We start from the raw sequence: 27,586 nt of genomic DNA, 5'->3' as shown, positions 1-27,586 counted from the left end.
ATAACCTTAAGCTGGGACGAAGTGAGAGAGTGGCATGGACATATATACACTACCAAATGTAAAACAGATAGCTAGTGGGAAGCAGCCGCATGGCACAGGGAGATCAGCTCGGTGCTTTGTGACCACCTAGAGGGGTGGGATAGGGAGGGTGGGAGGGAAACGCAAGAGGGAGGGGATATGGGGATATATGTACACGTATAGCTGATTCACAGAAACTAACACACCATTGTAAAGCAATTATACTCCAATAAAGATGTTAAAAAAATAAAATAAATAAAAATAAAAATAACCTTAGCAGAAATGCACAAGATTTATACGAAGAATGTCACACAGCTCTACCGAGAGATAGAAGAGAATATTTAGCACTATGAAATATTAATATGGGTGGGAAAGAGATTTCAGGGCTGTCTGAACTTCTAGCGTGAAGAATTGTCCACACAGAAGGGTAACAAAACAACCAAACTTTTACCAGTGATTTTATTAATCTCCTTAATTATTGTAACTAACACAATAACAAACTGTCATAATTTGCCAGTTACAGTTTTTAGCAAAGGGAAGACAGGCAGACAAGATAGAACAAGATTTCGTGCTGTCAATCATCCACCCAGTGCATGACAGTGAAGTAGCACCATGCCTCAAATCCCCACTTAACCCAAACTTTTGGTCACTCAAATAAAAAAGAAGCACCAACAGAAGTAAAAATCACAGTGAGCATCTCTAGCTCTCAGACAAGCATCTTTCTGGCCAGGTACACCTTCCAGAGCCCAGAGGCCCAAATCAGTCAAGACTCGCTCAGATTTTTGAGTTTTCTGGAGGAGATCCTAAATATTTATTGTTTTATGGTTTCAAGTAATTATTCAGTCAGAAAAAGGGCCAAAGCTTATTTGATCATAAAATTTCCCCACAAAAGCATTCAATTTTTAGTTAAAAATGAAGCCCAACCACATCAGGAAAAGTTTTCCGTGTAATTCTAAAACCCTAAGGGACTCTAAAAACCACTAACGCCAAGAACACAGTTTCTACATGAAACCTCATGGGGAGGGAGCCCCTGGTTGGGAAGGTGAGCCAGGAGAAGCGGGAGGGAGCCGATGGGGTGCCCAGGGGCCCGAGGTGCAGGGGCAGGAGGGCCTGCTCCCTGCCCAAAGGTGGCAGTCGGTCAGAGAACATACAGGACGCAACGTCAGGTGTGTCCCAGAGGCCTCTGCCACCCAGCATCGTTAGCGATCATAAGTGCACACGGACTCTCTCCACTTACACCTTGCTCGGTTCCCACCCCTACAAATGTGGGAACAATAGAGGTAGTGCTGTCCCAGGTGAGGAGGGGTCTGTACCATGTGTTCATTGGATTTTCACAGAGGGACCAAGAGACTCAGTAGGCAGCCTTCCAGTGGGGAGACTTCTTTTACATATCTGGCAATAAGTAGTAGATTTTATTACTGTCATTCATCTCCGTGGAGGTTTTGAGTGCATCTAAAATAAGAAATTCTGCTTCAAATTATAGTTTTGCAATATTGAGAGGTACTTAAAAAGAAAAAGTGCCTTTAAAAAATTCTAATTCTACCTAGAAGGAGGAAGAAAAATCATCCCAAGCCAGAGACTCCTAATGGCTCATGGCGAGTGACCCGAGATGGGAAGGCTGTCCCGCAGCACCTTCGTGCTCCCAGCTCAGGGCCTCCGGGAAGTAAGTCCCTTTCATGGGGGACACAGCAGCTTGCTCCTTAAGAATGCCCCCAGTGCCCTGTCCTGCCAGTGAAGTCACCTGGTGGTCCAGGCTGGAGCAGGTGCCAGAGGCCTTTTGCACTGGCCTCCGCTGGGCCTCTCCTCTCCCTATGCCCAACTTCTCCGCCTGCCCAGCACCCAACAGTGAGAGGCTGTGGTGGGTACTCTGTGGGGACCCAGGCCTCTCCGACCTAGGGGGATGAGAGGGACATGAAGACAGAACACACCTCCATAGGGGGAGGGGACATCACCTTTGACCTTAAACCCATTGCTGTAGGGAGTTGTGCAAGGGGTAGAGAATGTTTTGGTCCATAGAGGCAAACAAATCAGAGGAGGGTCAAGCTGCAATTACAGAGTTCCAGATCCGTGACCTGGTATGCAGCGTCATACTTCCACCTGCCATTTCAGTTTGATTAGACTGTGATTAGGTAGCTTACACATTTGCTACTGTTATTAGATAGTTTACTCATTTACACAATCCTAGAGCAAATCTTGAAAAAGGTGAAGTAGCAGAAAAATTACAGAGACATAAATTCATTTATATCATCCTGAGAGAAACATGATCGAAAAGCTTCAAGCTGAAGGTAACCCCATTGACAACAAACTTAAAACAAAAATGGAATCATAATTTTTCTGAATTTTGGATAGTCTTCAAATTTCTCATGGTACCACCTGAAATAAGACAAAAAAATACATTAAAAAAAAGTTAATTTTCTCGTTGAAACATTTAACAGTTGCTAACAAAATAGACAATATTTCTCATCATAAAGGGATACTGAGCTTTTTAAAAGTAGTAATAAAAATTCTGGCATCTCAGACATATAGCTTGACTTGGTCTGTATCATGAATAAACATATCAGACTGTACAGCACGGTTCATGAAGATGTGACTCATATAATTCACCTTTATACTGGCAGGGAAAATTACAGGCATGTGATAAACACGCAGATCAGGATATTGGGGCGCTATCTTTGCAGATCCTGGGAAGCAGGCTGACTGGGGGAGGGGAGAGGAACCGAGTAGGTGTATCCTGAGTAATCTCTTAGTTACCCCAAGAGTTTTCTCTGCTCCAGACCCAGGGTCTGTGGCAGGGGCACGCAGCTACGTGCCAGGTGACTCTCAAACAAACCCAGGAACACGTGACACGGGTTGTTCATAATTCGGTCCTGCACTCAAACAGGTATTTTCAGTTTTGATATAAATTAAATCAACAAAGGCACACTCATTCGTTGTGGGGTAATAGCCCGTTGGGAAGGGTGGCAGCTAAGTGGAAGGAGTAAAAGATTAAAAATAATTTGACAAAATGGAGAAATAGGCAGAAAAAGACTTTCCATAAGTACAAAAGAGTGCTAAACAGACTGAAAACAATGATGGAAAATAATTAGCTATTGTAGAGAACAAACGCATGGACACCAAGGGGGGAAAATGGCGGGGGTGTGGGGGTGGGATGAATTGGCAGATTGGGATCAACATATATACGCTAATATGTATAAAATGGATAACTAATAAGAACCTGCTATATAAAAAAATAAATAAAATAAAATTCAAAAATTAAAAAAAATAAATTAGCTTATTTGTTAAGATGGCAGAAACATATGAAAACAACCACCTGAAAGTGAGTCCACAAAATCCCGTCGATTTTAGATCAACTCAACACTGCCATCCACAAATACAGAATTACAACCTAGCAGATGCCATGGTGCTCTCATGCGCTGTTCTGTATTCCCCAAAAGACACGTGACGAGAAACACCCACAGAAGCTGGTCACTGGACCTCAGATCAAGCAGCACCTCCCCTGACATGAGGCCACGGTAACAACGGACTTTTCCAGATCAGTGATGTGCGTGGAGACAAGAAGGGCTACGGGCAGCAGAGGCGCCAAGAATGTGCACAGGCCGCATATTTACTCACGTCAGCCTGTGCTATGGTCTGAATGTGACCCCCGCAAAAGTCATGTGAAAGACCTAACGCCCGAGGCGATGATAGCATTAGGAGGTGAGGCCTTTGGGGGGCGATGAGGTCATGAGGGTGGAGCCTCCAGGATGGAATTAGTGCCCTGATTCAAGAGGTCCCCCGGCTCTTTCTGTCCTTGAGGTTACAGTGAGAAAGCAACCCAGAAAAGGGCCTTTCCCAGAACTGCCAGTACTGGCACCCAGGTCTCCGATTTCCAGCCTCCAGAACTCTAAGAAATAAACGTTGTTGTTTATAAGGCCCTGGGTTATGGCATGTTTGTGACAGCAGCCTGAACAGACTAAGACAGCCCGCGCGGGATCCAGGACACGGACCAGCAGCCAGTTCCTAAGAGCCTCCCACGGGGCAGCAGTGTGGACAGCACGCTAGGAGGGCAGGAGGCGAGCCCCCATCCTGAAACTGCCCGGGGACCCGGGACACCGGCCTCAGATGGGCGACAGCGAAGGCGGCGGCGGCCGGAAGACAGGACAGGCGCTCCCGCCCACGCCCTCGGGACGGCTCCAGGCGCTGTGCAACCACCCAGGAAACTTCTCATTTGTGTGATCACTGAGACCACAAACCCACCTCAAGAAAATATACTCTAAAGGACTTCCCCGGTGGTCCAGTGGTTAGGACTCTGTGCTTCCACTGCAGGGGGCATGGGTTTGATCCCTGGTCAGGGAACTAATAAGATCCCACATGCCACGCGGCCAAAAAGCAAAAAGTACTTTAAGGTTTATAAGTATGTGTGTATGTATAGATACTTTTAAAAGGACAAGCAGCATGTTTCTATTACTTTTCTCATTCATTTTTCTACCCCTAGAATCAAAGCTTATGTGACACTGACCAGGGCTGGATACCAATTTTTTGTCTTGATTTTATTACTGTGGAGACTGAACTAACATCTCATTGCCTTTCTGTTGAATGCAAAATAACCCCTAACCATTTGTGTGTTTCTGGCTCAGAAACAGCTTTGTGTTTGTGAACACAGGGATGGGTCACTGACAGTTGAGTAACACTTTCCAAGCATTCACAAATCACGGTTATGCACCCAAGTCTCATGAAATAGGCTGTGACAAGACGGCAGCATGTCATATTCGTGTGGGTCTTTTTAAAAAAATCATTGTGTCATCAACCAGTGTCTTGAAGACACATTGAGTTCATTTTTTAAAATGACATTAAAGTTAACAAATAGATAAGCATGCAATAATTTATTTCCACGGAGTCTGCCCTCAAAGACTGCCCCTGAGGCCGGCCCCAACCTCCAGCGCCCGAGTGTGAACAAGCACACGTCTGAGTTCATTCTCGCACAGCTGTGAAATCATGTGCCGTCACGCTCCGGCTCCATCCAACAAGCATGGCGGCTGGAGGCTGGCAGGGAAGAAAACGGTGAGAAAACGTGCCCCCCCTAACCATTCCTTGAAATTTGGCCCTCAGACCTGAATATCTGTTAGCTACTCGGAACAGGTGACCCTAAGCTTCTGATCTACAGATCTAATTATCAATATAACAATCATTTATGGATTTAAATACTTCACGTCTAGCTGTTACAGAAAGAAGTTCATTGTAATAAAATGTTGCTTTAAGAACATTGTCAGTAAGTCAAATATAGTGCAAGGACTAGTCCTAGGGATTGTTTCCTTTTGGAAGCAATTTATCTGATGGTTTCATTGGTTGGGTTGACTGGATTTAAAAAAAAAAAAAAAAAAGATAGGCTTTATTTTGTCCTCAGCTTGTAAATCTAACATTTCTGAACATACTTCCACTAAACCGAATTAATTGTTCAGCAATTAAAGTTGCTTTCACACTGACATCAATTTAAACAGCAAATGAATGAAAAAGAGCCCTTTCAACCCGTGAATCTGCAAAGAACACCTTTGGGTTTTCTTTACAGAGACTTTCATTTGGAAAATAGTATTACTGTCTATTTCTATCTGTGTCACACTGCATGTTGAGAGGGATTTTCCTGTGCCCTGTTTTCATTTAAGAAAACATCTTTATGACTGACCTAGTGTGCTCTTGTTCAATCTTCCTCTGTTCCACGCTCTTAAAATGTCAGGATTATCTCTTTTGGTTTTATTATTAGAAACCAACCAATATTCACTTTTTAATATCTAATATAACAAATGGACAGGAATAGCATCTCCCCCGTGGCCATGAGAAAGTGGTCTTAGGCCCCTGCACTGGGCTGTGTGGGGTAGGTGCTGGTGCTGAGGTGGGGGAGGAGGGGGAGGGGGAGGGGAAGAGGGAGGGGGAGGGGAAGAGGGAAGGGGGAGGAGGAGGGGGAGGGGAAGAGGGAGGGGGAGGAGGAGGGGGAGGGGAAGAGGGAGGGGAGGAGGGGGAGGGGAGGGGAAGAGGGAGGGGAGGAGGGGAGGGGAAGAGGGAGGGGGAGGAGGAGGGGAAGGGATGCGGGGGGGGGGGGGGGGGGGAAGATAGCTGGCAGTTGTTGTCACTGCTGTTACATGAATCTAGTTTTGCTTTATTCACTTTCTAGGACGTTGTTAGATACTTTTAGTCTAAAGTGATAATAACATATTATTTCAGCCAGGCCTGCTGAGAGTATGAATCTTTCTGGTTCTGAGAAAAGTGCTTCATAGGCATGAGATCTGGGGAAATCATCTAGCAGAGGAGAAAACTGAGGAGCTCAGACTCACTGCCTTTGCTTACGGCCCCATGGACTGTAAATCCCGGAAGGGCTAGGGTGTTGGTTTCTCAGGGCTGCTGTAACAAAGAGCCACAAACCCGGGGCTTGAAACAACAGCATTTATGCCTGGCGGCCAGAAGCCTGCAGTCCGGGTGAGGTAGAGCCACTGCTTCCTCCCAGGCTCCAGGGGAGGGTCCTTCTGAAACAGGAGGGAAAGAGGCAGGGCACAACCCTTGAAAGAATGACACAGCCCGAGGACATGACATAAACTGATTAGAACCAAATGGATCCAAGCTGGCGGACAAGTCGACTTTTTCCACTAGACCTTGAGCCTCAGTATCAGCAAGCTCACGTTAGCATGCTAAATGACACACCCACGGGCGCCATGACAGTTCCAAGACCGACCATAAGGATCAAAAAGTGGGCGGTGGCCCAGTTCCTGGAAATCCCCGCCCCTTCCTAAAATAGCTGGAATACTCCTCCCACTCATTAGCCTATGAAATTACCCGCTCCTATAAAAACTGACAACCCCCATACCCTGGTGCCTTTCTCACCTTCTGAGACGGCCCACACTCTCTCTACGGAGTGTGTTTCTCTCTAAATAAATCCACTTCTTACCTATCACTTTGTCTCTCACTGAATTCTTTCTGTGATGAGACATCAAGAATCTGAGCTTCATTTAAGTCCTGAAAGCAGGTGTGTGACCTCAGTTGGAAGACTGTGGGCTTTGGCCGGGTTCAAGTCCTAATCTGGGTTTCGGCTGGGTTTGAGTCCCGGCACGTGGGTTTAAGTCCCAGTCTGAGGTGCACGGTTTCACTTCCAGCCTTTCCCAGCTTCCGGCAGCCTCTGGGGTTCCTTGGTTTGTGGCTCCATCACTGCCACATTCTCGGCCTTCAGCTTCCCTCTGTGTCTGCCTGAACGCAGCCGTCGCTTCTTTTGCGTGCATGTCTGTGTCCAAGTGTCTCCTCTTCATAAGGACACCAGTCCTACTGGACTAGGGCCTGACTCCAGGGCGACCTCATCTGAACTAAGCCCGTCTACACGGACTCTGTTCCTGGGGTTAGGACTCAATCCAACCCCAGACGGCGAATCATTCCTGAACATTTGTGACACTTTTGATGCTGTAACCCCTTTCCTGAGCTCTTGCTGGTATGGGCTTCCTTCCCACCCCTGTCTTCGCAGCAGCTCCGGCATATACACGGGTCCTGGCCCTGGGGCCCCGCTCCCCTCACTGGCAGGAGGGAAGATCACCAGCTCACCAGCGCAGGGGGCACTTCAAAGAACAGAGGTGCTGCTCTCAGGAACTCAATAACTCTCACGCTTTTGCTGTAATGTCCTTAACTATTAGCTACACAGATATTTTTAGCTCTTCCTCATTACCTCCAATAATAATCCTCTGTGTCTTTAAATACATGGTGAGCCTGGGAAATAAACCCAGGACTTCTGACTCTAAGAAGCCTGTGTTTCCCACTGCACTGTGATATCACCTATTCTTCTGCTGGCCTTCCAGCTCTGTCCTGTTCCCCAAAGAGATGGCAAAGTCTGTGAAGCAGGACAATGACATACATTTTTGGATGCCTCTGTGTCAGCAGCCCTGGAGATTAGGATGGAATGTTTCTGAGTGAATGAGGCCAGGGAAGCAGAGCAGCGTCCTCTCGAGCTCAGAGGACACGAGCTGTCCATGTGGGCACTGGGGAGCCAGCCACGCCAAACTTCCAGCATTGCTGCGGCATCAGGGCACTGTCCCGATGCTCAGATGGTCTGCGAGCTCTCCAGTCTCAGCGAGACGTGACTTCCACCCTGTCTGAGCCTGAGCCTCAGTTTCCCCACCTGTTAGATGGGGAAGATGCCCCCCAAGCTCGCTTCAGCTTTAACATACTTTGTTTTCTACGTTGTTGGTCAAGTGGATCACAGACCCTTTTGGGGATCCGATAAAGGCCCCACACTCTGGAAAACAATGTGACTTCGGAGTGCGGTATCCCAGGAGTCCATCAGGGACCCTGCACAGTGGGGTGCCCTTGTGGGAAGGGGCTCTGCAAGGGCCAGACGCTGATGCCTCCAACTGCAGCCGCCCGAGGGCCTGCTGCCCAGCCAGCGTCCCCTGCGGTCATCGGCGAGTCCACGTCAGACCCTGAATCCCCCTGCCTGACATTCCACTTGACCACCGAGCCCAGCAGCAGACATTCAAAGAGGCTCAGCGCAGGGCGGAGCAAATGACGTGGCCGACACGATCTGATGATTACAGCTGGGCTATTCTTCAGACGTCTGCGTGGTTCCGTGCTCGGTTAGCTAAAGCCTGGTCTAAACTGGGGTTTGGCAAATTGATATGAACATTTGAAAAATCTAACCTGCAGGTTGCTCTACCAAGGTCGGAGGACAAATTAGAAATGCCAAAAGTGTTTTCAAACGTACTGGTGGTGCTGCTGAGCCCTGGTGAGCAGGACACAGAAGGTGAACACAGCAAAAGCCCAGCCTTGGATGGACCAGCTGGCGAGGGCGTAGCCGCACCACTCGACGACCTCTCCGAAGTAGTTGGCTGCAGTGATGTATTCAAACAAGCCCCCTAGAAGAAAACAGAGACCCAGCAGTGCGTTCACTATGAAACAGTGCCTAATGAAATCCGGACTTGAGAGATACCAGTGGATACTTCCTCGGAGAACATACAAATCAACTCTGGGGAAATAAAACCTTTACAGAATTTTCATCAATGAGACACATCTAACGTGACCGGTTTTACTGTTTCATATCACAGCTTCTGGTAGTAAGTACATGCCTGTATCAATACCTATCTGTTTGTCTGACTATAAAATGCTACGGTTTTAACGCACTTCAATATATCACTTCACTGGTTAATGAATCAAGCTGACAAAACTTAAACAAGGATGGGGAACACAGACTAACAGTTAATGAACCAACTTGATAAAATGGACCTATAGGGACCCCTAGACAAAGGGTTGAAGAAAATACAAATTTTCAAGGACAGGCTCATTCATTGACTCCTCAAATCTTCACAGATTCATCAAGTCTACATGACAGGCCAGACATTTCTCGAAGCACATGGGGTGTTGTGTGGACCAGACCCCTCCCCCAACATCTGGGCCACTACACCCCAGGGAGGTGGGGGGGAACCCAAGGGGCAGAGCAGGGCGAGGGGGCCTGGGAGTCATCGGGCCGGAGAGCAGAGCTGCACACTCCAAGGGTAACCCCAGGGCCACAGTTTAAGTCATTTGAGGTTTACAGGGTTTTTTGGTCATTTGTTCTGCTGTTATTCCTGTATGGTTTCCAGGAAGATAAGGTGAAGGACACCAAACTAAGTGCTGCTGTGTGCTTCTCACTTTCGCTCTAGTTTTAGTTTTACCTACTGATTTTTAAAGAAAATTTTCAGAAGCTCTATTGTTTTCCAGCTTGTATCTATTTTGTCCTTTTTAGAGTATATTGCTCCTTTGCTCATAGTTTCAATCCCTTTTTTATTTTTTAAATATTTAAGTATTCACTTTACAACTTGTGTCTATGAATTCTAAGATCTGCGATCGCTCACGTTCATGAAGCTCTTGTTCGTGGTGCCCTATTCCTCATGGGCTCTGCAACTTTTGACTGTGGCCCTTATTCTGTGGTGTGTGGTCTGCTGGGCTCTCGGAGGCCTGAGTTGAAGGCAGGTTCCTTGGGGATCTGGGCTTGCGTTGGCCACAGGCATGAGCACACCACCCCCAGGAATACATGGACCCTAATTCACAGCTGGACGTTTCTCAGACCAGGCAAGTGGCATGAATTTGGGCCACAAAACCAGCATGAGGGTCAGCTAGTAGTCACAGATTAAAACAAGATGCACTCTGGACTCTAGCACTCACTTAGATTTTGCCCTCTGATGATTACTTGCTTTCTTGATACCACACTGATGCATTTAAATTTTTCACCCAACATTTTAAATTGTTTTCGGAGGGAGGGTCAATCAAGGTATCGATTCTATTCTGTGGCTAGAAATGAAGTATTGGACACCCCTTGTAGACCACAAATTCCTACTAATCTCTCTTTCCAAACACAGATATAACTAGAGCTTCCTTTTTGCTTAATAAGCGTTCAGTTAGTCAGAATTGCTTCCTCTATCATTTTAACAAAACAGTAATCAGTCACTGTTACGAACAATAATGGTGACTCACACTGAAAACCTGCAGCTAACAAATACTGCACTTTAGTTACGAGATCTGGCAAAACTAAAACAGCAAAGCATCATTCAATAAAATTTTAGAATAAATTCCCCATATTCGGTACATACCCTTCGGTATTTTATATCCAGTCTCCCCTGGTTTCCTGAGGTTCCTCAGGACATGATCTGAGTGGATGTTTATCAGCATGCCTAACAACCACAAGACAAAACCTAAAGAAAATAAGATATAAAGAAAATAAAATATTCAAGAGTATTATGGTTAATAAACTACAAAGTTTACAAACCCAAGCCTGAATGAAGGGTATTATTGTAGTCCTTCATATTATCATTATTGGTATAACATATTAGCCATGACTGATAGCAAAAATCATTGTTATAATAAATATTGTGCTTTATTTAGAAAGATGACTTATAAGCACTGCTCTAGGCCTGCTAGATAAGGGCTTTGCTTTTCTAATAATACTATTCAATTATCTAATCTATTTAAAATAGCTTGACCTGATGGCCACAATCTATGTTTTTAGGATGACGGGTATGATTAGAAATTTGACTTATGACTAAGGCGCAAGGCTCTTTTCTAGGAAGAGGTATTATCATCGTCAGTGGGTCAGCCCACAAAGTTTATTTGTCCTCTCAGACACTGTCTGAAGCACGACGCCCCCTCTGGCCCCTCTGTTTGGCAGAAGAGGAGACGGGAAATCCCAGCGCGGGCTTTACCACGACTGGCTGCGTTCAGGCCCCTTGAGGGGGCGGTTCCAAGGAGCTAATCGCTGGTCCTCTTCTCTTCTTTCTCTATAACCTCATCTGAACAATTTAATGCACATCCATGGCCTCTCCCACCCCTGATTTCCTGCTCATTCATCAGTCGGTGGTCCTGGGTCTGTTCGTCCACCGCATCTCCCAACTAAATCTTCAACTGCCAGCCGCCCGGCTCTGAGTAGATATTCCACAGCGTCTGAACGTTTTCTCTCCAATTCTTCGAGGGCTTCGGAGGTTTCTCGTCACTTAAAGGAGACTTATCAGTATCGTATCAATCAATTCCAACAAGAAAAGGCAAAATGTCAAAGTAGTGTTTGATAAAAGGAATAACTTGATTTCACAAAATGAGTTAATTTGATTATTCTGAGATATTTAAAAAAATGTGAAAGGCAGATGGTGCTTAATGGTGGCATTCCAGTCAATTTCAAAGAGACGTACACTTGGAGTAACATTCTGAGTTATTCATCAGTTATCCCAGTGGCATTAGATAGCTTTCCACGGCTAGAACAGGGACATACAAACCATGTTCAGGTCTACAGCAAGGTTTTCAAGATTTCTTCCTATTGACTTCACTAGGCAGCTTCCTTTCTAAACAGTTTGTACCAAACTGTCTAATGTGTTTTGTGAGTCACTTACTGGTCCCATCAATTTATGGCTGACTCGTTACCTTCTTTGAATGTCAGTATGTCACTTCTAGGTGATTTGGCCCCCAATTTGATGTTCCAGAAAGCATCACGTTCTCAAAATCCCATGCTTCCTTTATTTGTCTTCTAAGAGACAAGCTCCCTCTATTGCCTAGATTCGTAGGAAAACTAATATTTGTGCTTATCTGAACTAAACATTTAATTTCATCGTTAGGGATCTTAAAATCTTTGTATAAATTCTTTTAGCTTAACCACTCTTACTTCTCTGGGAAACTTTTTGTTGGATTTTATTACTATTGATACTTGCTTAACCTTTTCATAATAACTATTGTAAGTATAATTAATTATGTGATTTCTAAAATTATCCATGTAATTACAAAAGCTATAAACTTTATGAAATGAATATAATACCAAAAAAGTAACCCAGTTTGTTTCTCAGTTGGCGTATTTCCTCATTTTCAATTACTTCTGTTCAATCATAGAGAAGTCAGGAAGTCTGTATACAATTTATTGATGTCTTAAATTTTAGACCAATTTCAAAGGCACCTGCAGATAACACGGTCTATCTATAGAGCTCCTTTAAATGACATTGAAATTCACAGACCAAAGAATTCTTTTGTTTTGTTGTTCATCAAAAGCTCAAACAATTCATCATAAAAACGATTCCCATGAGAATCCCAAATAAACATTTAAAACCTTTATCTTTGAGTTTAAAAAGCATCCCCTTTCTCTGTCCCTCATTGCCCTCACTGTGGGCCAGTGTGATGTCTGGTTTAAACCACCAGCTATTACTCGATTTAGATCTGAGGCCAGCTGCTTAACCATATGACGTTTCTTTCTCCTGTGAAAAGGACCTAACTTTTGCCCTCTTCTGAACCTCAGAGAGGCAGAGGCGTGGGTACAGCTCCTGGCAGATGGCCAAGCCTGTTCTGTCTCCTTCTGAGAGTTGGGGCAGAAGAAAATCAGACAGTCAGGGAGCAGACAAATCAAGACGACATTTGGGGGCAGGGTGCGAACAAAACAATTTAGTCTGGTGTTTCATGGAGGCACAGACTTGTGGAGCTAGAAAAGGCTCTTGAAAATTTTCGCATTCGTCCCCGCTTTGATAGATGAGGAAGCAGATCCCTTGCTGTCACAGTTCTCAGGTTTGATGAGGACTCCGCCCTGGGAGCAAAATTTTAATTCACAGAAAAAAATATGACCGAGAAATGTGAAACTGTTTCGTCGACAACAAAGTACTACTCAAATGTTCGTTTTCTCTATTATGACAAATTCATACACATGGAGAAAAAGCCAGATGAAACGTAAGGTCACTTTATTTACTTTAGGGTGAAGGGCTCTGGGGCAGTTTGAGAATTTGATGGACCAACTCAAGATTCTTAACATGCTACCTTGGGGGTAAGCTATACCTGAATGTGCTAGAATGTCTAAACGTTAGGAGGGTAAACATATAGAAGAAACTTCCTTACAGACAAGAGCTCCCCAATTATGTAGTTGAACATCCTTGCAAATATTTCTGATGGCTAATGTTCTATCATCATTTTTGTTCAGAACTTGTAAGGTTATAATTAGAACTTGAAAATGTACATTACATTCATTGATAAAAATTTAAAAAATTTCAAAAACTTCACAAACCTCAAAGTTTAAAGTCAGTATAACCATAAAAGTCTAATTGCCTTGTTGGAAGATGACCCAGTCTGACTTTCTCTCGCTTTCCGGAAGAAACCGTAGGAGGTTTAACGACTGTTTAACGACTGTCTTGGATTACACAGTCAATTAGTGCCCAAATGAACTCACTCCCATCCACTGCTCACCCTGCCGGAGCTGGTTGCTATTTTTAGGCTCACCTTGAGAACAGGTATTTGTGCTTTCAGTGCTTGAGTGGGCAAGGGTGACGGGCACCTGCGTCATCTGCAGCTACTGATGTGGCGCTGGGACAGCCTGACCCTCCCTTCCGCCAGTGCTTGGCCCCCTGCTAGGCCATGGACCTACGCAGACTCTCTGTTCTCTCAAGAAGCGTGCGCTTTCTAACTGGACACTGCTGGAAGGTGAGCACCGAAGTTATGATTAGGAGGATGGAGCGCATCACTAAGGACACTCACCTGTTAGAAATCGGGGGTCAGTGAGCCAGCTGTCAGCATATACCGCATACTGGCTCAGGTATCTGCTCTGCAAGTAGCCATTATAGGTGCAGAACATGAATGCCAGCATAAAGGTGTACAATGGCATGGGCTTTCCTCCTCGGATGAGAAATGGGAAAATCAAGGCCCTTCGGAAAAAAGAAACATATACATATATTTTTTTTTTTTTAAAAAAGCAACAACGATAAAGAATCTAATTTCTGTAATTCTACTTTAAGTGTCTTGGGTTTTTAATCCTGCTTTTTGTACAAAAGTCATTCTTAGTAATACTTGCCCAGAGTACTACATCTGTTAAAAGCAGCATTTCTAGCTAAAGAATGAACTGTGTTTCAGTAATGGACACCACTGTGCACAAACCCAGGATTCCAACTGTACAGAATGTGAAACAGACACACTGAATGAGAGAGACTGAAGGCTTCAAGAGGCTCTCAAAATTCCCACCATCCTAAAACCAGTAACTCGTTCTAGTCTGAGCACTACGAGTTGGGGACCACCATCACGTTGTCCATCACCATCACAATGGCTCTCGTTCCCTGAGTGCCCATCACAGCAAGGCCTCCCAGCTACCTGCACAGGAGATAGTGTTACGCACATTTGACAGAGGACAAGATTAAGACTCAGAGTGGTTAAGTAACCTGCTCAAGGCCACAGGGCTAGAGAGTGGCTGAGTTTCAGTGTAAACCTGGGCAATTTGAAGATCATGTTCTTCGGTTATATCACGCTGGTGTAGGGGCACATTACTAAAAATTTAAAGAGGGAAAATACAAGGACAAGAAACTTGAAATGTATGAAGAAAACAGGATGCAAAATTTTATTGTTTGAATTTTTTCTTTAAAATCAGTGTGTAATACATTTAGAGAAGGGGCATCACTACGTAACCTACAGCCCTGAAGAGGATAATAAGAAACTATTTTCAACAACTTTATGTCAATACATTTGACGACGTGGATGAAACAGACAAAATTCTTAAAAGACAAAGGTGACCAAAACTGACCCAAGAAGAAAGTGACAACTTGAATCCCTCCGTCAGTGAAAGGAATTGTTGTACAACAGTTCTGTATCCAGATTGTGGCGACGACTACAGAACTTAATCCAATCACCAAAACTGATCAAACTACAGACTTAAAATGAGTGAATTTTATTTATGCAAATTATAGCTTAAAACAAGGAAAAATGTAAACACTTATTGTTTCCATTTTGGCCATCTACTCCAGAATAAAAACGTAACTGATTGTTAATAGTAATAGTAATAGCACGAGAATAGTACTATAATGTTGGCTATGCATCCTCAAGGGATTCTCTCCCCAACAGTCTCACTCAGCATCTTGGGAGAACTTTCACATGAATCACAAGCAGCCTTCGTGGTTCTCATCTTGTTCATGCCACTTCCCCCAAAGAAGACCTTATTCAAATTTAGGGCAAAGCATCCATTTGGTTATGACATCATCAGTGAAGTAGAGATTTGCCTGGAAACTACAGTGTTGACATCCCCTCAAAAAGAACAGGGAATCTCAGCCATTTCTCTCCGCCTCGGGAAAAACATGATTCCTATCTGGCAGACAGTTGGTACAGTGGGCTGGCACTGGGGATGCAGGTTAACTGCAAACACTCACACTGCAAGACCAGGACTTGGTCTTGACTGGGGGTAAGTGTGCGTGTCTTGGACCAGCATAGCCTCCCTTAAAAACAGGCGGGGAATCTGACATGTTGTGATTGGGCACTGTTGTCAAGGTGCCTTTCTGCCTCTCCCTGTTTCTCAGCCAGGGTAGGGGCCCTTGTGTGAGACCCAGAGGAAAAGGTCGATGGCAGAATACAAAATGCTTCTCACCCTGTCCCTGAGCGCCCAGACTTCAGAAGTACCAGGAGCGAGCAGCCTCATTCCCACAGTCAGCGTAGGGGATTCTCTAGCCGTGGGAAAGTAGGAAGGGGACAGTAGGGTGAGAAAGTTAGGAGAAAACTTCTCGGGGAGTTATGGTCTCAAGGAAATGTCCAGGAGGCAAATTTCAGGACTGAACTGAGAAAGTGTTAGAATTCCAAGTCTGGAGAAATACGGGAAAAAAAAGAAGAGAGAGCAGGATATAAGACTTGTGGGGGACGCAGGGGTTGGACTTGGTTTAGAAAGATGCCTGTTAAAATGTAGAACTTGAAAATGTACATTACATTCATTGATAAAAATAAAAGACTGAAAGACGGACTGTTGACCTGAATGGAACATGCTGAGTTCAACACAGGCTAATAGCAACGCAGGGTCAGAGAGTGGAGGGAAAAACAGTAAGCTTGGAATAGGAAAAACAGGTACTAAAAAATGGTGGGAGGCAAACTTCTAGGCTAGATATCACAAACTTCTAGATTATAGATGTACGAAGTGTTGAAGAAGCAACTCTGAGGAAACATTCTGCAAAGGTGGTAGACGTTTCTGTACAGCAAACTTTTGATGGATTTCTCCCAATCCGGTTTCAAGTTCAGGGCTGAATTCTGAACTGGCAAACATTGGCTAGCACACTGTAAAGGTGAAACCCAAACCTCTCTTTTGTTTTGCCTTCACACATGTTCCTCATCTGTCACTAATGCTCTATGCCTGTGATATCAATGTGAGTCTGGATCAGGTGTCAGCAAACACAGCCCCTGGGACAAATCCTGTCCACCACCTGTGTTTTACAGCCTGTGAGCTAAGAATGCTTTTTACATTTTTAAATACTGGGGATGGGGGAATCAAAAGAATATTTCATGACGCGTGAAAATTACATGAAATTCAAATCTCAGGGTCCATAAATAAAGCAGTACTGGAACGTGACCATGGCCCTCTGTTTGCACGTTGTCTGCGCAGAGTTCAGTAGCTGTGACAGAACCCGTACGTGGCCATCTCATCACTTTGCACCGCTGTTTGGTGTGCTTGCTGCCCATCACCGTGATGCAGTGACCCGAGTACCAAGCACAGCACTGGGCTGTGTATGACCAGTGCATACCCATCCTGTCAGAACAAGAAAAGCTGATGGCCTCTTTGTGCTTTGAAGGTACAGTGGAGTGTGGGCTATTTTGTTACTGCATCAGATGGCAAAGCATTCTTTGGGATGCAATGCCACTATAGCTGTGCCAGGAGAATATAACAGAGGTCCCCACTACCAGGCTGAGCCGTCATCACAATGTCCCCAACTCCCAGGAAAGCAACGATCAAAAAATTCAGAGAATTTAAAACAGCACCCCATGACAGAATGTCTTTACAAAAGAAATGAAAATGAGGCTACAGTCCCCCCAGGAAGCTACCAAGCAGTTCATTTTGTTAGCCAAGCAAGGGAAACCATACGCCAATGGTGAGGCAGTTAATTGCAGCAGCCACAGAAACATGTCCGGGGAATATAAACTTGCTGTACATTATTATTAGCCTTTTGGGGAGAACAGCGCTGGAGGAGTTAGGACACCAGGAGCGACGTCAGTAGTTAAAAAGCGAGGCAGAAGATGCAGCCTGTGAGCATCCGTGGCTCTTGGTGTGTCCACGGAAGCGGCTGCTATTGCTGAGCTGTTTATTCTAGGGCTCAGGGCCGAGGCTGGAGTGACTGCAAGCCCAGGCTCTCCAAACAGTCTGCGTGGAACAACTAAAGGTGAGGATACTTCCAAAGAGGTTGAGGAAACACTAGTTCAGTACAGCCTAACGTGGAATCAGCTAGGATGTTATTACTCATGGTGGTAAAAATGTGTGGGACAGACACACAGATGAATTACAAATTTACAAAGCTTGTGAAAATGTAAGGTGTTTAGGGCTTCCCTGGTGGTGCAGTGGTTGAGAATCCGCCTGCCAATGCAGGGGACACGGGTTCGAGCCCTGGTCTGGGAAGATCCCACATGCCGCGGAGCAACTAGGCCCGTGAGCCACAACTACTGAGCCTGCACGTCTGGAGCCTGTGCTCCGCAACAAGAGAGGCCGCGATAGAGAGAGGTCCACGCACCACGATGAAGAGTGGCCCCCGCTTGCCGCAACTAGAGAAAGCCCTCTCACAGAAACGAAGACCCAACACAGCCAAAAATAAATAAATAAATTAATTAATTAAAAAAAAAAAAAGTAAGGTGTTTAAAGCTATCTCCTATACCATCAGGTACTCGGCAAAACAAACAAAATCTATTGTGTGTGACTGAATCAATAGTGTCAACAGTGCATGTGACAGTACCTCCATGGACTTGACCACTATTTTGAGCTCAAGACAAATTTTCTCATTGAGAAAAATTGCTCTCAACCACTACTATTGAGTTTTTTTTTTTTTTTAGTAAATTTATTTATGTATTTATTTTTGGCTGCGTTGGGTCTTTGTTGCTGCGCACGGGCTTCTCATTGCGGTGGCTTCTCTTGTTGCGGAGCGCGGGCTCTAGAGCGCAGGCTCAGTAGTTGTGGCGCAGGGGCTTATTTGCTCCACGGCACGTGGGATCCTCCCGGACCAGGGCTCAAACCCGTGTCCCCTGCATTGGCAGGCAGATTCTTAACCACTGTGCCACAGGGGAAGCCCACTCTTACTGAGTTTTAAAGGGTTTGGAAATTAGCTTTTGCTACAGGCTCGATTCACCTTCTTAGTGAATCCACCTAAAACTGTAGGACAAAAATCACTTAGGTGCAAAATTTACACTGTGTTAGTTATTTCAACGACAACTGACACTGTTTGAATAACATGTCATGTCAGACTGCTTTATATATTAATACTTTCCATGCTGTTAAAAATGAAAAGCAGCAGCAAGATCTACTTTCTCACATCAATGTGCAGTGGACACAATTTCTAAGCCCAGACTAGTTCTACCAGTGTTTCTAGAACCTTGGTTTCCATACTTCAAAATCCACTTAGCTGTGTAATCGAGGAGCTGCCACCTGATACTCAATCAGAAGATATTAATCTACAATGTCATGACCCACTAAAAGGCAGATATCAAGAGAGAAGAATGCAATAGAATTTCATGGGACTTCCTTGGTGGCTCAGTGGTTAAGAATCTGCCTGCCAATGCAGGGGACACGGGTTCGAGCCCTGGTCCGGGAGGATCCCACATGCCGCGGAGCAACTAAGCCCGTGCGCCACAACTATTGAGCCTGCGCTCTAGAGCCCGCGAGCCACAACTACTGAGCCTGCGTGCCACAACTACTGAAGCCCATATGCCTAGAGCCTGTGCTCCACAACAAGATAAGCCACCGCAATGAGAAGCCCGTGCACCACAATGAAGAGTAGCCCCCGCTCGCCGCAACCAGAGAAAGCCGCACACAGCAATGAAGACCCAACGCAGCCATAAATAAATAAATAAATTTATAGAATAAAGTTTAAAAAAAATTTCATAAAAGGCTTTCAAGCTAGGGTTGTGCTAAATTAAAATCATAAACTTGTGGACTGATATGAATATTTGGCAGGACATACATGCACGAAAGGACATTTTCAAAGATAAAATGTCATCGCGGTAGGAGGTAGACACTTACGAGAGATTTTGATAAGAAGGTGCCCTAACCCTGATGTCCAATTAAGTTAAATGTTATTCCCCAACAAAAAAAAAAGAACCCCATTCTTCTCATTACACCTGTATTACCAAAATTGCACTAAGGTATCATATTTCAAATTTTGTCAATACAACTTTTGTGAAATCTTGTTTTCTCTTTTGTTACAAATTCCTACACCATGTACCTTATTTTGGCCTTTGGCCCAGCAAGTGTAACATATGCACTACCTGGCCCTTTCCCAAAAAGTTCACAGCCCTTGGTCTAGATTAAAACAGGAGATCTAACCTAGAACCATCACTTTGATTTTCTTAGAAAACGCTCCTGCCTGTGGCCCTGGCATTTGGATTCCGGGCAGCTGCTGCGTTCCGGGGCTCACTGTGGCTTGGTGGCCGGCGGGGACTGCACACCTGTGTCCTGTTACCTGACCAGGCAGGAGAGGTGCACTGACTTTTGCTCCTATGCATGCCCTGGGGGGAACATGGGGAAGACAGTCATAAAGGACCTGGGGAGAGGACTTACCTCTCTTTGGTCTCCCGTGAATGCCAGTAAAGGGGCAAGGCCTGGAAACAGGGCCTTATAAAGGTTGACACAGGCCTCTTCTGTTGCTCTCTGCTCTCTGCCCTTGGAGGGGACAGCAGTGACCCTGATGACCACAGGCCTGGCCATAAAACCTTCGAAGTCAGAACAAGCTATCCTGAGCAATGCCACCTATGCCTGCAGACCTCCATGACTGGCTCTGAGGACATGCCGGCTAGGGTCTCCAGGAGCCAGATGTCCAAGTGCAACAGGCCTTCCAGAGGGGAGTGCTCTGCTCCCTCTGGGCACCTTTTCGATTATTGTTCTCTGTTTTGGGTTATTCCCTTTAGCTTTACATCTTTTCCTTGGAAATCCATGCAGCTGTTGTCACCAGTGTTTTCCTTTGACTTGGGCCAATTAGGAACCAGAACGGGACTGAGGAGCGGTGGCTTCTGGGCACGGCTTTCATGTGAGCCTTCATCTAGACTTTGGAGGGACAACAGCATATCAAGGAGTGCGGTGGACCCCAGCCGTTTATCAGGGTGAAGGATCCAGGCTCAGACAGTAAGGAAGGCAGGCACACCTGCTGGATGGACACAGCACCAGTCACACGTCAGGGTCTGGGACCCAGGCCACCTTGGTTACAACAGACACTCGTCTTCCAAAGCTCTTCTCAGACATTGCCTCACCCTCACAATCACCTATGGGAAATGAATACCACCCCTCTTTAAAATAACGGTATTAAGTCAGAGGTTGAAAATTCCTTAAAATAGAAATAATCTTTTGAGAAACTATGAAGCACTTGGACTTAAAAGCATTTTATTTAGGTACTGGGTTATAAAGCCATTTCCTCTTCTGGATACACAGTAGCCAGGTCCCAAGGAGCTAGGAAGGAATTCTGTTTCCTACATCATCAGAAGTGGATGTGGGATTGAATTTGACACTTTGTTCTTCATTGTGTTACAGTTTCCTTATTTTATTTTCTTTCTGTTCCATGTAAAGAAAGAATATGTACATTCCATCAAATTGTTTTTATTACCCAGGGAAACTTACAAAAGTTTGTGTTTGTAGGACAATCAGGAATGTAGGGAATGTTTGATGACTGGTTGAACCAAAAGCCCTGAGATGCCGGAAACTCCGTGGGGCTTTGATGCTCAGGGCAGTCTGCCATCTGTTCACTTTTTGGGTGAGTTTACATGCTTAGAAAGCATAAAAGTGCTTCTCGTAGTTCCTGACAAAAATGTTCCCAATAATTCCTAATCCTATATACAACATGTTTTTTTTTTATACTTCAGAACTGTTACTATTTACCCTGTTTAACAGATCAGGACCCAGAGGCTCAGAGGAATATGGTGCCCTGGGTGATGGAGAGCGACAGTAGGCTAGGAAGAGGCAGGCTCCAAGGCAATGTCCCAGGTGTGCCATCCAACACATCGCAAGGTGGTGGCAAGAAGCAGGACCAGGCAGGGCTGGCTCTGTCTATTCACTCTGTGGCACATTAGTGTTTAGAAGTCGTCTTTAGTAAGCATGTCTACTAAGCCAGTATAATACTTATGTGAAGTGACAAAAGTGGGATATAAGGTTTTATGCGTGTTTATATGTGTTATCTTTACTGCTTAGAAAAAAAAGTATCAAAAACTTATTAAAGACAGTGAAGGAGATGGGAAAGAGATATGCCAAAATATCGTCAGTGTTATCTCTGGGTGATGGAACGATAGGTGGTTTTTATTTTCTTCCTTGAGTTCCTCCACATTTTCTAAGTTTTCTACAGGAGCACGTACCTCAGTTGTAGGTTTGCATGCAATACGCACACATGTATTTTAAATCCTGGAAGCTAATACATTCAGAACAGACCTGATGAGTGAGAGGGAGAAATCTGATTTCTTGGGCTGAAGACCTGCAATTGCTTATTGGAAAAGGCTCAGAGAGAATCAGGCAAAATTAATAAAGCAAACCACAAATTTTTCCTTAAATTTTGTCCTGAATTTTAAGGAAACAAGAAAGTGTCCTATTAGCACCCATGAAGGAAAATGGATTACAGAAAAGAACAAAGTCCCCAGAGCTAGCCCGCATTTCTACTCTCACTGCAAAGTAGCGCCCAGAGACCCAAGCTTCTCATCCTCCCAAGCAGCTCTCATGTGGTTTCCTGAACCACTCAAGCCAGTAGGGTTAATGCCTACACGAAGCCCAAGTAACTGGCAAATAACCACTGCGCCCATCTGCTGGAAAGACTCAAGCGAAAGCATTCCTTTCAAAGGTCAACATGCCGGCAACCACGTGAAATGACAATTCTTTAATCGTTGAAAGTTAAGATTTCAATTTTGGGGCTCCCAGACACAAGCTCCATGACTGCTTAATTCGCATAGTGGAGCATAAGAATTCTCTCTTAAAATGTTTTCCCAATAAACTGCAATAACAACACTGCAGTTTTCTTGCAACGAGAAATAACGCAATCATTCAGCAAATGATTTGACTCTGGAAATGAAAGCAGTTGGCCATCATCTCCTAGGACAGCCTATAATGTCGCCCACCCAAGTTTGGGAACACTAAGTAACCAACTTGGTGATCTGGCAGTAATTTAGGTAATGGTAGATTTAACCATTTTTAAATGTTTAAAACTGAGAGTGGTTGTTGATTTTAATATTTGACTGTATTACTTTTTTCTCAACAATTTGACATCATTGAAATCTACAGCACTTCCTAGATTTGGATCAGTTCCCTTTGCTTTTCTTTCCTTCTGTAAAAGACTCTTTCCCTGTAGTGATTAAACTGCAGTAAAGCTACATACTTAAATAAGCACTTTGCTCTTTCAAGGCAAGGTTACAGACACAATGAATACTTTACTTTCTGTCATTCTATACTTTGACATAAAAGTTTTCCTTCTCCAATTATTTGAATCCACAAGGCAAGGGCCAAGGATTTGGTGTGCCCTTCACCCTCTCCAGTCCTCTGCTGTGTTTTAATGTTATACATGCTTTATGACACAGTTAAAAGAGAGGCTGGGCCAGGCTCTCCCCAGACCATTAACAGGCCCCAGCAGGAGGAACGATGAACCTGAAGTAGGTGAGGTGCTTTGAGGCCTTGCAATCAAGGATGACAACAGAATCAAGATCCCACAAGGTCACAGAGCTGGCTGAGCACAGACCTCGGGGTGGGTGTTTCAAAGTATGCACACTTGGGAGGGGGGTGTTTGGCACCCTTCCTCTGTGGCCTCGGGGTGACTGGGGCCCCAGTGGTAAATAAACATCTCAGCGCTCAAGTGGGACTTTGGTTTGTAACTATTGTTAAACAGAGGAGCCGGTGAAGAAATAATCAGTGACTCACTCACTCCCTGCTGAATGGAAAGGGAAAATCTGTGACACAGGTACCCTGGGTTCGGGTCATACTGAATCCCCGCTTGTCTAGACAGAAAGCAGCAGAACACGAGGTGAGACGGGGTTGAGGGAGCCACACCTGGGCTTCTGACAAATGCACAGCAGCTCTGAGCGGACTTGAGAATAGGCAACTGCCCATCTCCGGCATACATTTGCCTCAGGTGAGCGGGCGAGAGGTCGGACACGCTCCACACACACGAAACCAAGGGCGGTGTGAGAAGATGCGGTGGTGCCCTTGGGAACTCAGAAGCCCGTGACCAACAGGAGGCGACCTCAGTGCAGACAGGATGCAAAGGCCGCCGGCCGGACAACCATGTGGTTTGCCATAGATTAAAAAAACCCTTCCTACGGGGACTTCCCTGGTGGTCCAGCGGTTAAGACTCCGTGCTTCCACTGCAGGGCGCATGGGTTCGATCCCTGGTCAGGGAACTAAGATCCCACATGCCACGCGGTGCAGCCAAAAAGTTAAAAAAAAAAAAAGTTACTACAAACATGCTTCACCATCCTTGGGGGAGCTGGTCAGGGCCCTGGTGTGTTCTGGCCCACCGTTGTCCCCTCTTGCCCTCCTAGGCAGGCCTTCCCTCCCATCCCTGGCTCTTGTGCCCCAAAGATCCTGTTGATTCTCCAGAGTTTGTCCTGTACTCACTGACTCAAAAGAACCTCTCAACTCTGTACGCCCAACGATGAGGAGAATGCCAAATACATCAAACAATCCGTAGTCAATGTGTGCCGAATGAAGACCTAAAAACACACAGGCAAACACCCCTTCCCACAGACCATGGGAAGCCCCCTTCTGGCTTCAGTCCTCAAGAGGCTCAAGCTCCCCTAGGGCGGGGCCCCGCCTCCCTCTGTGTCAGCCCACGTCCTAGCACAGGGCCTCAGCACACATCTGCCAAGTTCTGGAAGTCGCTGCTCACTCGGCCTCGTGTCTCCCACGCATGTCCCGTGGTTCGTGTTTCTCCCGCCACCAGCCTGACTCAGGCTTGGATTCACCTGTCTCCCTTCTTACTGTCTGGTCTGGTCTACAGAGCCCTGACAAATGAGGGGCTGAGGAAACAGCTTCTGGGTCAAGGAGTTCAGCGGTTTGGAACAAGCGCTCAGTGTGGTTTGCGCTTCTGTTCTCGTCCAAGGGCTCACCGACTTAGGTCAAATGACCGTTGAATAAATTAGTTGCTTGGGTAGAATGGAAGATGTTTATCTTTTCTATTTGGAAAAACTTAAATGCCCCCAAACCACATGGGCTACGTATATAGTAACATGAACGACTTCGGGGAAAAAAAAATAGCCCAGCAGTTTAAAAAACTACACGTGACCCGGCAAATCCTTTGGAGCCGAGTTTTTGAAGCCACTGGTCTAGAAGCCGAGGAGGGGAGCGGGGTGTTAGTCCCGGCAATCGCTCATCCAACAACCTTGGGTAAAACACCTGAACTCTGTGGCTCCGTGGCCTCATCTGCACGACAGGATCTATTCCAGTTCTTTCTGTAGAAGCGACTTCGGCCCTCTGGGAGGCTGCATCCAGTCTCCCACTAGAGAGAGCCCCAATGCAGTTACACATGACACCTTACATCAAAAAGCTTCAACTCCAGGCTTTCAGACAAAGCTCTGTAAAGTGCTCCCTTCACATCTTTCCAACGCCTTCAATGTCTTCAGAAGATTTTTTACTTGGCACTTGAAGCCGGCAGCAGCATGCACAAATGTCACGCAGGGTGTGTATGTGGATACGCCCATTTGCATGGTGATATAAAGTGGTGTTATTTGTCACCATTGAGCATTCAGATTTCCCAGAACCTCACAAGCATTTTATGGAGTTGCCTTTAGTATTTAAGGCATGCCAGTCCCACTGGTGGGTAGCTGGTACCATGGCTGCGCCAGTTTCATTGATGGGGCAATCTGCTGCAGAGCAGCTTAATAACTTACCTCACCAGTCACCAGGGACGTGGCTGGGGTAACACCTAGCAGTCTGACTCCAGAGCTTGCTTTTAGTTGTGACAAAAACAGACACAGATTCTGGCATGTTTATGGAGAAATGTATGTAGTCATGAGAATTCTATTGATATGCAAATTGCAGTAATGCTCAATCACATTACAGAACCTCCATGGGTCTGGTAACAACTTTGCTTACTGGAATTCTCTAGGAGTGTCAGAAACAGGGCACCCAGAAAGCCTTGTGGAACACTGACTCTGCCCACTTCCAGTGCCTGCTTAAAAGCAGATGGGGACACAGCTGTGCCAGGGACTCAAGAGAGGCTTAGAGACACCCACACTTCCTTCCCGTCCCACTTTATGAAGTGGGCGTAGTGGGGTGGGACCCAAGATTACAGAGGTCAAGTAACCTGCCCACGTTCACAGAGCAGGTCAGCCCAGGTCTCTAGCATGCAGGGAACGCCCTTTTTAACTCGGCAGCCTTTTGAAGTCGAATACACATTTTCAAATTCTGATTTTAAACTTTTGTCCAGCCATTTGGTTTAGCTGTGTAAAAGCCAAAACCTAAGAGTTGGAGAAAGTCCCAACTTATTATGAGACCTGAACAGTTCAGACACAGCCACTGAGCATTCTTCACAAAAACGAAACATTTGGAAGTCAGTGTAAAGACCTTATGTGTGTTTAAGGTTATTTCTTGGAAAGCCACCTCCACAGTCGTGAGGGCGCTTGCGTAATGTGGAGGTGAAAGTCTCTGAACGTGATCCATTCAAGCCCATACAGTCCGTGCATTGTAAAGGGGAAGTCACAAGGAGTTTGAGAAAACCAGGCTCCCAAGTTGCAGGTGACCATTTGGCTGGGGGAAAAGAGCTCCTCCACCCACAGCAAAGAGCCCGAAGTGGAACTAGAAAAGTAGAAAGAGGATGCTGGGAGAGGGAGCAGAGGCGCAAGAAGAGGGCGCCAGGCCCTGCTGCACAGGCGGAGGGAGCCAGCCTGGGGTGGCAGGGAGGGGACAGGGCACCGGGGGTGGCAGGGAGGGGACAGGGCACCGGGGGTGGCAGGGAGGGGGCAGCGCACCAGGGGTGGCAGGGAGAAGGGAGCGCACCAGGGGTGGCAGGGAGAAGGGAGCGAACCAGGGGTGGTAGGGAGAAGGCAGCGCACCAGGGGTGGCAGGGAGAAGGGAGCGAACCAGGGGTGGCAGGGAGAAGGGAGCGAACCAGGGGCGGCAGGGAGAAGGCAGTGCACCAGGGGTGGCAGGGAGAAGGGAGCGAACCAGGGGCGGCAGGGAGAAGGCAGGGCACCAGGGGTGGCAGGGAGAGGGCAGGGCACCAAGGGTGGCAGGGAGAAGGGAGCGAACCAGGGGTGGCAGGGAGAGGGCAGGGCACCAGGGATGGCAGGGAGAAGGGAGCGAACCAGGGGTGGCAGGGAGAGGGCAGGGCACCAGGGATGGCAGGGAGAAGGGAGCGCACCAGGGGTGGCAGGGAGAAGGGAGCGCACCAGGGGTGGCAGGGAGAAGGGAGCGAACCAGGGGTGGCAGGGAGAAGGGAGCGCACCAGGGGTGGCAGGGAGAGGGCAGGGCACCAGGGGTGGCAGGGAGAAGGGAGCGCACCAGGGGTGGCAGAGAGAAGGGAGCGCACCAGGGGTGGCAGGGAGAAGGGAGCGAACCAGGGGTGGCAGGGAGAAGGGAGCGAACCAGGGGTGGCAGGGAGAAGGGAGCGAACCAGGGGTGGTAGGGAGAAGGGAGCGCACCAGGGGTGGCAGGGAGAGAGCAGGGCACCAGGGGTGGCAGGGAGAGGGCAGCGCACCAGGGGTGGCAGGGAGAGGCGCGGGGCCGCCCGCCCTCACCTTTGCGCGTAGTGGACGAGGAACATGGTCAGGAGGATGCAGTTGGGCCAGCGGTTGAGGCGCTCGGCGGGCGCGCCTGCGCACGCGAGGAGCGGCACCGCCAGCGAGGGCAGCTCCTGCACCGCCCAGGCGGCCCGCGCCGGCAGCCGAAATGCGGAGCGCGGCGACGCGTAGCGCCCGTAGGGCGAGCCCACCAGCTTCAGCAGCACGTAGCACAGGAAGCCCAGGGCGCACTCCAGGTAGGCGAGCGCGTCCAGCAGGAACCGCTCGGCCAGCTCCATTGTGGGGGACGGCAGGCGTGCTCCATGGCCCGGCAGCCGCGACGCGCCACATATAGGGCGGCGGCGGGGGCGGCGGGAGGCGCGGTTACCTGAGGTCGGGGCCCGCTGTCAAAACCCGGGGCCGGGATCCACGCCGCCCTGGCGGCCAGGAAGCAGTGGATACGCTA

At 46.7% G+C, this 27,586-nt stretch overlaps 2 protein-coding genes across 3 annotated transcripts in view; one reads left to right on the top strand and one right to left on the bottom strand.

Moving 5' to 3' along the window:
• Window positions 1-460: 460 nt before the first annotated feature.
• On the bottom strand, window positions 461-27,586 carry SRD5A1 (steroid 5 alpha-reductase 1). Of its 2 annotated transcripts, none has more exons than XM_036846295.1 (5): window positions 27,139-27,584; window positions 13,984-14,150; window positions 10,587-10,688; window positions 8,726-8,876; window positions 461-2,391 (listed from the first exon to the last, which is right to left on the bottom strand). In XM_036846295.1, exons 1-5 carry the CDS (start codon window positions 27,417-27,419, stop codon window positions 2,325-2,327), a joined length of 768 nt encoding a protein of 255 aa, XP_036702190.1. In that variant the 5' UTR covers window positions 27,420-27,584; the 3' UTR covers window positions 461-2,324. The 2 variants fall into 2 exon arrangements, 1 of the variants encoding a protein (XP_036702190.1); XR_005019238.1 differs by having other exon boundaries at window positions 2,313-2,391; window positions 8,662-8,876; window positions 27,139-27,586.
• NSUN2 (NOP2/Sun RNA methyltransferase 2) overlaps window positions 27,285-27,586 on the top strand; it is a 29,225-nt gene continuing 28,923 nt past the window's right edge. The window contains exon 1 of the mRNA XM_036846294.1: window positions 27,285-27,377. The gene's annotated coding sequence lies outside the window, so the exon portion shown is untranslated. The remainder of the gene's footprint in view (window positions 27,378-27,586) is intronic.

The sequence above is a fragment of the Balaenoptera musculus genome, chromosome 3, assembly GCF_009873245.2.
Source record: "Balaenoptera musculus isolate JJ_BM4_2016_0621 chromosome 3, mBalMus1.pri.v3, whole genome shotgun sequence".
In the NCBI taxonomy this organism is placed as follows: domain Eukaryota; kingdom Metazoa; phylum Chordata; class Mammalia; order Artiodactyla; family Balaenopteridae; genus Balaenoptera; species Balaenoptera musculus.
This window is presented reverse-complemented; position numbering and strand designations above follow the sequence as displayed.